This window comes from Dryas octopetala, chromosome 5 (assembly GCF_963921425.1).
Source record: "Dryas octopetala chromosome 5, drDryOcto1.1, whole genome shotgun sequence".
NCBI classification, from domain to species: domain Eukaryota; kingdom Viridiplantae; phylum Streptophyta; class Magnoliopsida; order Rosales; family Rosaceae; genus Dryas; species Dryas octopetala.
The window spans coordinates 4,760,403-4,774,370 of record NC_141370.1 but is presented as its reverse complement, the minus strand read 5'-3'; the positions used below and the strand labels follow the sequence as shown (position 1 = coordinate 4,774,370).

The 13,968-nt window shown below is 33.6% G+C and overlaps 1 protein-coding gene across 2 annotated transcripts; it reads left to right on the top strand.

Annotated features, from left to right (window-relative positions):
• Window positions 1–406: 406 nt before the first annotated feature.
• LOC147283686 (aldehyde dehydrogenase family 3 member H1-like) lies at window positions 407–9,540 on the top strand. 2 transcript variants are annotated; one of them, XM_086243374.1, is made up of 12 exons: window positions 407–577; window positions 2,433–2,531; window positions 2,671–2,926; window positions 4,286–4,354; window positions 4,493–4,589; window positions 5,363–5,569; window positions 6,399–6,514; window positions 6,611–6,715; window positions 7,383–7,555; window positions 7,664–7,754; window positions 8,405–8,554; window positions 9,127–9,540. In XM_086243374.1, the coding sequence occupies exons 1-12, from the start codon at window positions 540–542 to the stop codon at window positions 9,355–9,357; spliced, it is 1,632 nt and encodes a 543-aa protein (XP_086099500.1). In that variant the 5' UTR covers window positions 407–539; the 3' UTR covers window positions 9,358–9,540. The 2 variants fall into 2 exon arrangements, with proteins under 2 accessions (XP_086099500.1, XP_086099499.1); XM_086243373.1 differs by having other exon boundaries at window positions 2,433–2,537.
• Window positions 9,541–13,968: the final 4,428 nt, after the last annotated feature.

The window sequence follows — 13,968 nt, the reverse complement described above, 5'->3', positions numbered from 1 at the left end:
TAATACAGTATATAATGGGCGTATAAAGAATCCCTTAAATAAAATTATTAAAAAAATCTCTTAACGGAAGAGGCTGCTTGAAAATAATTTATATACAAATTAATTATTGATTTAGTCGTATTTTTGACCGTGTCGTTGGAAAACGTTTTAAGTTCGGGTTATGTCTTCCTGAAAAACAACAAAAATGGGAAAGTAGTAGTTTTCTGGAGCATGTGACATTGTGACCCCTACATTGCGGTGGTACAATTATATCGGTACACCTAGCTATGATGCAAACAGCTAGGCCGGCCAATGAAGTGTCTCCAACATTATCTTCTTCTGTTTTGAGTGGCTGAGAAAGCATCATACGTTTTGGCTCCTCTTGCTTTCAGTGGCTGGCGGGTTGATAGCTCAGCTGGTCCCTGCGGCAAGTGATGCTCAGCAGAGACCACTGTTGTTGTTCAACAAATGCTCAGCAGCTAGCCATTCCCAATTTGCCATTCAACTCTGCCTCTCTCTCTCTCTCTCTCTCTCTCTCTCTCTCTCTCTCTCTGTGAATCATGAAAGGCCTCTACATTGATCTTTTTAAGAATTGCAGGTGATTCTTCTACTCTTATTTATTTACTACTGTTATTCAAATTAATGACATTATTGCTAAGTATCTGATATTCCAGACCATTAAAGATTGTGAACTAGATTTCTAGAAACACAACTCAATATTCCATCATTTCCTAAGTTTCTTACTTTATTCTTTCTTGTTTTTTCCATCATTAGTAGTTGAACCTTTCCTAAAAGGATTGTTTGGTGCATGTTATTGCTTTAGGAAACCATCAAAAAGACCAAATTACCCTTGCACAGTTGCACGTGCAGGGTTAGTCTTGAGCTTTTTTGGGGCCTGAGGCAAAACTTAAAATGAGATTATACATACACTCGTCCATTCTCAAGCAAAAAATGAACAAATTAATATAATTAACAAGGTCTAATTGTTTATTGTTTATAGCTTAATAATTATTTTTGAATCATTAGTTAAAAAGGAATTTTGGCTCGCACATGAAAACGAATTGAGTGTCTTTAAAAATAGGTTTTTCTACAATCATGTTAATTTTTTAATTTATTTTCACATAGATGTGAAAAAGTTTTGGTGCCCCTTAATGTAGGGTCTGGGCAGTTGCCCTTGGCCCCCTACCCATGGCTGGCCTTGCACATGTGTATAGCACATGGGAATATTAATTAATTGACGGAAGTTTAGATTTGACCTTAATTGCAAAGTATTTTTTTTTTATAGAAAATTAGGATTAAATATCAAATTCTAATAATTTTTTGGTATAGCATAAAGACTATATAATATTTCAATTGAACTACCAAATTTAAATCTAATTTTTTAGATTAGGTCACAAACATGTTGGCCTTTTTAATTTGAGCATTTTCATTTAACATTTTTATCTTTTGGCCTACATATGATGAGTGTTAGTTAAAATTTATAAGGTTTTAACAAAATTGCCCTTGAGACTTTTATATTATCTTGAAAATTTGCTAATGTAGTCTTAATTTCACATTTAGTTGTGACTGTACGACACTCACAACTTCAAATTTAGTTATGACTAAACGACAGTCACATCTAAGTTGTGACTTAATTGAATTTTTTATAGAGAAATTATACTATAATATAGTATAAATAGATATCAAAACAATACTTTTACTCAAAATAATATATAGTATAGTGGTGTGAGTTGTCTATTTCAATTTACCAAGACAGTCACAGTTAAATTGTGATTGGATTGATTTTTTTTTTTAAATATAATATAGTATAAATTAATAGAATATTTGTAATGTAATATTATTTTTATTTTTTTATTGTAATGACATGTGATGTAATATTTATAAATTCTAATACCTTTTACTTTATTATTTTGTTTGATTTTTTAATTAGTACTTAATCGAAAATATTATTTAATTTTGGTACCTAAACTAAAGAGTTATTGAAATTTAATAGTTAAAATCAATGGACCTTTTTTTATTAACCAACTGATGTCATAAGGTTTGAACTCATAATTTACTCCAATAAAAGAAGATGAGTGACATCTACTAAACTAAATAATTATTGGTAATTACAAAACTTAATTAACAAAACATAAATTATTTAATATATTACAATAAAAAAGGTTTCAAGACAAATAGTTAGATTTTTTTTCAATATTAAGCACTCATGTCATTAATATTATTTGCCCTTTGAATATTATGTTCTTGGATTAATGATCAATTTCATACTTTCGAGTATGAATAGAGAAAGCGTAAGTGGAAAATGAATCAAATTAACTAAAAAAAAAAACTAAGCACTGGAATTATCTCTTGATTTTATTATGTATCTACTGTACTAAAGTATCTCTTTTCTCGAAACAAAAACTAAGGGCTAAAATTGTAATTTGACCTTACCCGTTTGATAATGGAAGCAGTTTAGTGGGTAGTGGCAGTAGCAGAGCTTTGGCTTACGGATTTCAGAGAAAGAAGAACTATCAGACGCACCTGTCTTTCCCGAAACTTATATTCTCTTCGTATTCGTAACATCTCTCTCTCTCTCTCTCTCTCTCTCTCTCTCTCTCTCTCTCTCTCTCTCTCTCTCTCTCTCTCTCTCTCTCTTTATATTCTGGTTGATATATATGCATTGTGTTTGTTTGTTGGGATATATGGTAGCTCTAAAAGTTGTAATGCAACTCTATCGGCCGTGACGGCGGAGGTGGAAGAAAAGCAAACATGGGATGTTGAGAAAACAGGTTTGCTGGTTAAGGAGCTCCGGAAGAGCTTCAATTCGGGAAGGACGAGAAGCTATGAGTGGAGAATGTCACAGTTGGAGAACATTGCAAAGATGCTTGAAGAAAAAGAGAGAGAGATTACTGAAGCTCTTTATAAGGACCTTTCAAAGCCCGCACTTGAAGCCTTTATATCCGAGGTCTCATTCTTTTCCCGTTTTGATTTTCCATATTAGTTTTAGTGCCTTTTCAGCTAATCTGTTTGTTCATATCGTATCATATAATGGTGGTTAAGTTCACTACAATTTGAATTTTGAAGTCTACAATTCATAGGGACTCTCTGTTATAGTATCAGTTAACGTGGTACGACACTTCTGTTTGTATGTGGATCATATGATTGTGTGTTCAGTCCCCTGCCAGTTATGTAGTGGATTGAGAAAAACTTCAATGTAACGAATGTATACACCCATTGCGTCTATCTCTCTCATCGCGTGTATACACCCATGATAAGTAAGTTTTTCTGGTAGTGGGTTAATGGTCTTTATAAGCATTTACTGATTTACATGGAGTTTCACAAGTAACTAGCCCTTCTGGGTATTGAATGCATCTTGGGTCCTAATAAATGGTATAATAGCTAACTAGATACATAGGCAGGTATAGTCAAGATGGTTGAGGTGACTGGAAGATAGGGTAAGGGTGAACACAACGTTTACGTGTTGAGTTCCATATCGTCAGGTGAAGTTAAAGTGAAGTCTCATATGTGTCAACTCATGAGGGTTGGGTTAACTACAAAACGAACAATATCTGACCATGTGGATGCAGCATAATAGAAATTACAAGCATATGTAGTTCATGTGGTGAGTCCTGAGTTTCTGGCTGAAACATGCCACTACAATTATTAATCAGTTGATTGCTTAAAGGTACTTTGTAGATGATTTCTATAGTTAATAAATTGCTTAAAAAAATTTGCTTTCTTGTTGTATCAAGGGAAATAATTTATAAGTGAGCAGCTACCAAATGAGAAAGGATCTCTGCTGTACTGAGGATGAAAGCAAAAGAAAATGTGGACTACCATTAATAATGAAGCCTAAACCTATTCCTATGTCATTCATGAACTTGAGGGATGCTTCCATTTCTGCAACAAAATATCTTAGTGTAAGATGCATGGGTTGAACTTAACATAACCAATATATGTTTCCCCTGCCTTGATGGTGAACTTCCTGTTTTTGTTTTCTGTAACTCAAAAGACTTTCTGTAACTCAAAACTCTATCATTCACCCATAACATTATCACAATAGGTAACACATTCAAATTCCCATGGTGAAAGTTCTAAATCAGATCTCTTTGGGCAGTCCCTTGAACCTATTGTTTGTTGGTGACATCTTGTACTCTGTAGTATTTTCATGTATAAATGAATGGTTCTACTTCATCAATGTATTAGTTATGTAGGTTTTGGGTTCTTCTCTATATCATGTGGAATATACAATGGAGTACATGGGGCCGGACTGTATCTAAATTTGCATATAATTGTTTACATGGAATACATTTGCTTAATGCAGATTGCTACGGCAAAATCCTCATGTAAGGAGGCGTTGAACGATTTGAAACATTGGATGATCTCACAAAAGGTAATTAGAGTAAATACTCTTTTGGTCAGGTACAAGGATGAAAAGTCTTCTCATCAATCCTTGTTCCGGACCAATACATCCTCGAATATTTACTATAATTAGTATAATCTAAGGTAAATTTCTCAATACATTTTTCAGGTCAATACTTCAATTACAACATATCCATCATCAGCAGAAATTGTGTCAGAACCTCTAGGGGTTGTGTTGGTCATCTCAACATGGAACTTTCCTTTCTGTATGTTAATATGTTGCTGCACAATTCACAACTAGCTAGTTATACAAAACACAAGTTACGTACTTCTTAGTTCAAAGTCCTACCAGAGTATTCAAAGTATAAGGTGCATTTAAGCTAGCTTCCATGGTTCAAATAATAGGTATTTTGATAGTTGCTTTTGTGTTGTTTGTCCTTCTCTATGCTCTACATCCTTTTCTGTTTGCTTTCTAGACCAGAATTGCACCTTAAAAAGTACAAGAGTCATATGATACTAATTTATTTTCTGTTTACCTCTTGATATGTGATTATTTTTTTCATTGTTCTCTAAGTCTTTATGTGAGGTCCAAATGCCAGTAAGTATACCACATGTGTGGACACGGGCATAACCATCTTCTAGAAGTCTTCGTCTTCTTAGAACACACATGATATCTGGCCTGTGGCCTCTCTCTCAGACACATATACAAACATTGTTTGCAAATGTATACTCTTTTAGTTTGTTGGGTGCGTTCACTTGTTAAAATCTACATCGAAAATATTTCATCCCCTTTATATCATTACCTTTAGATGTTAATTATCTCCTTTAAAAGTTCATGAAATGTGGTGCTTGTTTTGAATAGTTGATCACATTTGATGTGCTAGTCTTGGAGACTTTAATTATTTGATTAGCTTAGGTATGTGTATATTCAGATTTGATTTCTCATCGCCCACCTTGTTGTAGTTTCCCTAGCTACTAAACTGTGCTCATAAAGATAGGTTTCTGTTTTAAATAATATGTGTTTTGTTTTATTTTCCAGTGTTATCTCTTGATCCAGTCATTGGAGCTATTTCAGCCGGAAATGCGGTTGTGCTAAAACCTTCAGAAATTGCTCCAGCTACATCTTCACTTCTTGCACAACTAGTAGAGGAGTATTTAGACAATTCTGCTGTAAAAGTTGTTGAGGGGGCTGTTCCGGAAACAACTGCACTATTAGAGCAGAAGTGGGATAAGATACTCTATACAGGTTATCAGTCTTTCTATTATTATGATCTTACTGAATTTTATATGACATCCTTAGATTGTGAATGGGTTTGTAGCTTATATATAGTATTGCTCAGGGTAAAAGAAATGGGCTATATTATCAACATTTTTGAGAACTCAAATGATTTGTTCAACCCTTGGCACCAGTAATTGATGTATTCTCTACATTGAGGTAGAGGTTTCTGTTGTTCAAACACAAGTTCATTCATTAAATTAAAGCTTTCCCCTTTAAGTACAGTTTTTGGTAGGCTGTTATTCATTTCAGTTAATTTTTCAAGGCAACTTAAAATGGTTATCAGTGAAATCTACTATGATTAATTTAATGAATATTTGCAGTCCCAGGTTAGTGTGCAGAATTCATTGCTAATACCTAATAACTCTTTACTTTTTAATTATAATTATGAAAATTCATTATGGCCTTGTTTGGTGCTCAAGATTGGATTGGATAGGTTAATTCACTAGATTCAAGGTATATTGAAGGAAGAAATGGAGGCTAATTAAAAAAATTTGTCCAAGTTGAAGAAAAAAGATGGATTAGTCATAAGGAGATGATATCCCACCATTTTGTGGGCATTGGAAGGGATAAGTTTCCCTCATGACTAATCCATCTTCTTCCTTCAACTTGGACAAAAGTTATAAGTTAGCCTCTATTTCTTCCTTCAATATACCTTGAATTTAGACTAATCCAATCCTAGACACCAAACGTGGCCTATATATGTAGCATTGTACTTAAATAGTTCTTGTTCTTCGTGCCAGCATTGACTCCTAGCTAGCTAGAAAATATCATAACGTAGTATTTGTATTTTTTGCAGGTAGTGCAAGAGTAGGGCGCATTGTAATGGCTGCTGCTGCAAAACACCTTACACCTGTAATTTTAGAACTGGGTGGAAAGTGCCCTGCTGTTGTCGACTCAAATGTCGACTTAGAAGTAAGAGTTTCTAACTTTCTCTTACATCAACCGCCTGAGTGACGGATTCCTCCAAGTTTTTTGACATGGCTTCAACTGTTTCTCTTTAATTTTAAGGTTGCAGTCAGGAGAATAATAGCAGGCAAGTGGGCTTTGAATAATGGACAAGCTTGCATTGCTGTTGATTATATCATCACAACAAAAGACTTTGCTCCAAAGTTGGTGAGATGGTCTCGTCCAAAACCTTGGGAATAGAGTAGTGTATGTTTAGTTGAGCACTAGTCTCATGTTGGTTGGGCTAAGTGTCTAATATAGGTATATGTACTTAGCATTGAGGCCTCGTTTGATGCATAGGATTGGATTGGATAGGATAAATGGCTAGATTCATTTGTATTCAAGGAAGATGCAGGATGTCTTATAACTTGAAGGAAGAAGATGGAAATAAGATGGATTAGCTATAAGGGGGAACTTATCCCCAACTAATCCCACCATTTTTGGGAAGATTAGAAGGGATAAGTTTCCCCATATGATTAATCCATCTTCTTCCTTCAACTTAAAAGCTACTTCCTTGAATACACATGAATCTAGCCATTTATCCTATCTAATCCAATCATATGCATCAAACGAGGCATGAGTCTCTCCACCTAACAGTTTGAGCTTTTGGGTTGGATACTTTAATATAGTATCGGAGCAGCCACATATAGTTCACTCTAATAAATTTTACACCTAACAATCGCTAGTCATCCAAAAAAGGGACTACTCGTCAACATGTATGACCACTCAAAAGAGGGGTTCACATGACATATGTGTGGGGGTATATGTATATACCTATTGAGCCTCTCCAGCTTACTTCAAAATGTTTTTTTCTGAAAGCATGTCTACTTAACAGATAGAATCTCTAAAATATGGACTGGAGTATTGCTTTGGGAAAGATCCAATGAACTCAAAGGATATATCCCGCATAGTGAGCTCAACCCAATTTGCACGTTTGGCAAAGCTCTTGGATGAGGATAAGGTCTCTGATAAGATTGTCCTTGGAGGCCAAATGGATGAGAACCAATTGTGAGTATGACAGTGCCTCCCCATGGTTGTTAACGAATGTTACAAATTTATATAAGCAGCATGTACAATTGTTAAATCAATTATCCTTATTCCTTATATTCAATGCAGGAAAATTGCTCCAACTATCTTGTTGGATATTCCAGAAGACACTCAGATTATGAAGGAGGAGATATTTGGGCCACTAATGCCTATTATTACTGTAAGTACTCAGACTACATTATTACTTTTAGTATTTAGCAAAGAAGGTACATTATGCTTTGGTGCCAGTTACTGAGTATGACCAAGGAAATGTCTCTCAATTTCTTTTTTTGGTAAATGAAGGAATTTATAACCTGAATAAGCTTAAAGGGCAAAATTTCAAACTGCATCACAAATAAATAAGGCCCTAACATCCTAAAAGGCCTCCACAAACCCTATGCAAAACTGAACCAATGGAAAGCTCAGGCTACAGACTGCAGGTAGAACAGAGAAGCCAAGTGAAGCAGCCTTCTCAACCTCTGACAATTTCAGAAGGCAACTCCAAATCCCTCAAGATTCGATAATTGGAGTGGTGAGGCTTAAAATGAAGAGGGGAAGGCCATCTATATTTGATGTGGAAGTAGACTTGTTTACTTAATAAGTATTCCTCATCCCAAAGCAAAAAAAAAAAAAAAAAAAAAAAAAAAAAAAGGAAAAACTGAAGAAGATTTCATGGCTGGCAAAGATAAAAACATTCCTTCCTTTCTTTCCATTAAACTTCGCAAATTCATCTATTCTGATTCCTTAATTTCCATGTTATTTTTTCCTGCTTATTTATCATTTTTATTTAGTGAAATGGTCCCTCTAATTTTATCTTTTGATTTGTCGTAGGTTGAAAAGATAGAAGGCAGTTTTGACGTGATAAACTCAAAGCCAAAGCCTCTTTCAGCATATCTCTTTACTAACAATGAGGAGCTGAAGAAGGGCTTTGTGGAAAACATATCGTCAGGAGGAATGCTCATCAATGATACAGTCCTACATGTGATTCTTCTCTTCTCAAACTCATACAATACAAGTTTATATTTCTGCATATTCACAAACCAAAATCAAATATTTTCAAACTTAATTAATGATCATGATTAATCTGTAGCTTAATCAGTGATTGAGAAGGTCCAATAGCTACCAATCTGAAACTTGCACAAATGACTTAGGACATACTTACTACAAATTTTTCTCTAGAAAGAATGTCCGCATTTTTCAAAATTTGTGGATGCCGACACAGTGCTGACATGGGGTAGACAGTGTGTCGACACAGATGATGTGCTGCAGCAACTTCTGCTGTGTTGCAGCAAGTTTTGGAATTTCGTGTCAACACATTGTCTACCCCATGTCGGCACTGTATCGGTATTCGCAAATTTTGAAAAATGCAGACATCCTCTTTAGAGAAGGACTGTACTTACTACTATCTCAAGGTTCACATGTAAAATTATAAATATGATGTTGTCGTTATTTATGCCGATAAACTAATTAGTCATGTTTTAGTTTAAATTGATCTGTGTTAACTACTAGGCCAATTAATTCTTGATATAAATGTTAGAAACTCCACTGTGCAGGTTGCCACTGCTGGTTTACCTTTTGGAGGAGTTGGGGAGAGTGGAATGGGTTCATACCATGGAAAATTCTCCTTTGATGCTTTTAGCCACAAGAAGGCAGTTCTTTATAGAAGTTTTAGTGGAGATTCTACTCTGAGGTACCCACCATACACACCTGAAAAGCAGAGATTACTCAAGGCCGTGATTAGTGGCAACTTATTTAGCATAATCATGGCTTTGATTGGATGGTGACGGTTTAAAGAATAAAAAGACAGATGTAGTGTTACTCCTTTGTTTTATAGTGTATGCAAGTTGTTGATCTGGATTAATTAATAATAGTAATTTTTACAGTTGAACTGAATAACGCGCATTTGCAATATGTTCCTATAACTGCAGTTCTTGTCACTAATATGTTATTTTTACGGTTGATCTGCATTTGCAATATGTTTTTCGGTATTTATGGTTGGAATCATTTTTGCTCACTATGGTGAGCATTACCACCATATTGGATGGGTGAGACGAGTTGACACGAGTCACCTGATCACCTTTTTATGACACGTGTCATTCATTTACTATGATGGTAATGCTCACCATCACCTTTTTGTGGAGAGTAAAAATGAACTCATTTATGATTTGGGTGATGTTTTAATGTTACAGGTTTAAATTTTTTAATTATATATTTGTGTATTCTCACCAAAAAAAAATTTATACATTTGTGGTTCAATATGTTTTTAATCTTATTCATTCCGTCAAAATGTGGTTAAGATATTATCACGTGTGTGTCATATGATGTGAATCTCAATGAAAATTTAAAAAGCATATGCTTTTCTAATATTCAATTCCAAATGTAAGTAATTTATTGATGATTTTAATTAAATTTTGGTATTAGAAAGCTATGATTCTCACATGAACTTCTAGATAAATGCTAATTTCTTCTATTTAGTTTTTGTAATCAAATTGAGATTCCATTCATATTTTAAAGAATAAACTACAGTATGACACCTACTTAATCTCTATACTTATTGTTAAAATGTAACAATAAGGTAACATTTGTAACCTATAGATCACTTATGTTATTTAATTTATTTTCAGTTCGTTTTTTTTGTCAATCTTGTTCATTTTGAATTTTCTTCTCTCGAATTCTCTTAGTTTCTTTGGTATATAAAACTTATATTTGTCCAAATATGTCTGTATTCTCAGTTTCAGTTTACAATTTCAGTTTGGCGCTTACTGAAACTATTTTGGGTGGGTTAGACTTGTGTTAGTTTCAATGTTACCTACAAGTTTTGTGTATTATGGTAATTTTGATTAAATTTTTAACTTATCAGTACCTTAAAATTAGGTCACTCAATTTTAAATCCAAATAAAAACATAACAGAGGTAAATATTATCCTGGTATAATTAAGCACCTTGAATTAGGTTGCAACTTGCAAGCAGTAGTGGACATAGTCCACAGGCTTGACCATAGCCCAACAACAACTTTAAAAGTAGGACCCAAAAGTGGTGGAACTTGTAAATGGAATTAAGTCCAACCACAGCCCACAAACTCTCCATCCCTGGATATATCTGATTCATAGTATATACTATATAGTCTATATATATAATAATTATCATAAATTAAGGTCCAGAGAGAGAAAGAGAGAGGTATATAAGGTCAAGGTTGGCAGCTTGTATGAGAAATGAAGAAGCTTCCCAGAAGCAAGTAACCTGATATCATGTTCATATTAGTAACAACATGTTCATTTCACTTGGACCTCTTCCTATTTCCAGTTGTTTGTGGACCCAAAGTGCTAGTGATAGTGATGCTTTTAAGAAACACTCATAATCAGCTTTAAGCTTCTTCTTTTTGTCAATAATCAGCTTTAAGCTTTTTTAATTTTATTAATAATCAGCTTTAAGCTTTACTTGGCAATAATTATTTTGTTTTTGGACATTGTATAAGAGTGGCGGCCACTTTATATCATTAAAATGCACAGGTTCATCATGAGAGATTTTAATTTTTTAAAAGTACCTATTATTACAATTTGAAAATGACAATTCCAGAAACAAATATAAAAAATTTGCCTAGGTGGATCAACATAGAATTATGTGTAAGAAAAACTTTGTGCAAAGTTTGTATCATGGTGCGGCAAGAGAAAGTGGGGGGCCTAATTGAATGGGATTAGGTGTATGCATGTAATTTCAATTGTGGACGTTCACATTCAAGAAAATTTAATGTTGACGTTTTCTCTCTGACCTATGGTGATGTGGTCAAAATCATCCAATTTTTTTAGGTCAATTTCCGCTAATTAAATAAGAAAATTTTAAGTTATTTGATAACATCATTGTCGTTTTAGTTTTATCCAATAAATTTTATTTATTTATTTATTTGATTATAGTTAAATGATTAATAATTTATGAATTTATTGATTTATTTTAAGAAATGATCTTTGAATATAGAACTAAAATATATACATATTAGATAATTGAACTATATTGCGTGGTGGTCTAAACAAAAAGATGTGCAATTTGGTTAAATGCGAAAATCCACATTTGAAGCTTTCTATGGATATTTGTCTGTATGTGTGTTTAAACTCCAATAACTAGCCATTCGAACCACTGTGTTTCTGAGTTCTTAATTTTGATCTTGAAAAAAATTATTATTTTAGGGTGTAAAATCATTTAAGGTTTAGAATTTAAGAGTGATATTAACACTCAAATCCAAGAATAAACCCTAAATCATAAACTTTGAATGAGAAAAATATTAAAAACTAAAAATGGCTTGCGAACAGTAAGGGATGCTCGAAAAGGCGTGGGTTAGTCACACTATGAACGCCTATTCTTGAACCACACTACATATATATATATATATATATATTCTATTGAGGTATATTTCAACTTATTTATGTTGAGGTATACCCTATTGGGGCCCACACGAGTCGTTTTGTGTCGATCCGAACCATTCATTTTTTACATCTTCATTGATAGATCATCCGTGCAAAAAATTAGCCAAATCGGAAATCATTTGCCTATCTAACTTTGATCAAATAAATGGATGAACCAAATATTTTCGATGAAACCGTCCATTTGTTTTATCAAAGTTAGATAGGTAAATAATTTTTTATTTGACTAATTTTTTGCAAGGATGATCTATCAATGAAGATGATTATTGCGAATGATTCGGATCGCCACAAAACGACTCGTGTAGAGATTAGTCAAACGACTCGTGTGGAGATTAGTCACACTCGTGTGGGATCGCCACTAATCTCATAATCTGAACCATCAATTATTTAGGCCCTACTTCAAATATCATCATTGTAAAAAATCAACTAAATCGAAAATCATGTAGTCATCTAATTGAGATCAAATAAATAGACAATCAGTATTTTCAATAAAAGTGTATAAATAGTTGTTATTGTAATCAAATGACTAAAAAACTTCCGATTTTGGAGATTTTTTACAAGGATGATTTTCAAAATAGGGCCTAAAAAACAGATAGTTCAGATTTTGAGATTACATTGTGCAGTGAGCCCAACATGGTGATTAGCTTTGTATGAACTTACTAATCAGTTAGTTTTAGAGCATTCTTGTATAGATAGATATATATATATATAAGGGCCTTCCAATGAGGGATCCCATATTTAACACTAAATGAGAGATCCCCCTATGGGGCCCACACGAGTCGTTTTGGTCGATTCGAACTGTTCATTTTTTATATCTCCATTGATAAATCATCCTTGCAAAAAATTAGTCAAATCGGAAATTATTTGTCTATCTAACTTGATCAAACAAATAGACGAACCAAATATTTTCGATGAAACCGTCTATTTGTTTGATCAAAGTTAAATAGGCAAATGATTTACAATTTGGCTGATTTTTTTCAAGGATGATCTATCAATGAAAATGTAAAGAATGAACAGTTCGAATCGACAAAAAACGACTCGTGTGAACCCCACAAGAGGATCCCTTATTTAGTGTTAAATGAGGGATCCCTAATTTGAAGGCCTCTATATATATACACAAAAATGCTCTAAAGCTAATTAGTTAGCAAGTTAATACAAAACTAACTACTCTTTTGGGCCAACATCACAATGTAATCTCAAAATCCGAACCGTCCATTTTGTAGACCCTACTTTATAGATCATCTCTGTAAAAAATCTCAAAAATCAAAATTCATTTAACAATTCGATTATAATAACAACTATTTATATGCTTTTATCGAAAACAATGTTCGTCTATTTATTTGATCACAATTAGATGACTAAATGATTTTTGATTTAGTTGATTTTTTGCAATAATGATCTTTGAAATAGGGCCTAAAAAGTCGACGGTTCGAATTATGAAATTAGTTATGTGGTAGGCCCAAAAGCATGATTAGTTTCGTATTAACTTGCTAACTAGTTAGCTTTAGAGCAGCCCCCTTTCAATAAGGGATCCCTCATTTAGTGTTAAATGAGGGATCCCCATGTGGGACCCACACGAGTCGTTTTGTGCCGATCCGAACCATTTAGTTTTTACATCTCCGTTGATAGATCATCCTTGCAAAAAATCAGACAAATCGAAAATTATTTGCCTATCTAACTTTGATCAAACAAATAGACGAACTAAATATTTTCGATGAAACTGTCCATTTGTTTGATCAAAGTTAGATAGGCAAATGATTTTCGATTTGGCTGATTTTTTGCAAGGATGATCTATCAATGAAAATGTAAAAAATAAATGGTTCGGATCGATATAAAATGACTCGTGTGAGCCCCACAAGAAGGATCCCTCATTTAGTGTTAAATAAGGGATTCCTTATTGGAAGGTCCCTGTATATATGAAAATTTTAAAGTAAGGATGTCCTTACTTTAAAAAAAGTAAGAACATCATATTTGGACCTAC

Coding starts and splice junctions, on each gene's coding strand:
- LOC147283686 (XM_086243373.1), top strand. CDS start 540: ATGAAAGGCCTCTACATTGATCTTTTTAAGAATTGCAG. Junction 4,355..4,492: donor ATTGGATGATCTCACAAAAG/GTAATTAGAGTA, acceptor TACATTTTTCAG/GTCAATACTTCAATTACAAC. Junction 7,556..7,663: donor CAAATGGATGAGAACCAATT/GTGAGTATGACA, acceptor TATTCAATGCAG/GAAAATTGCTCCAACTATCT.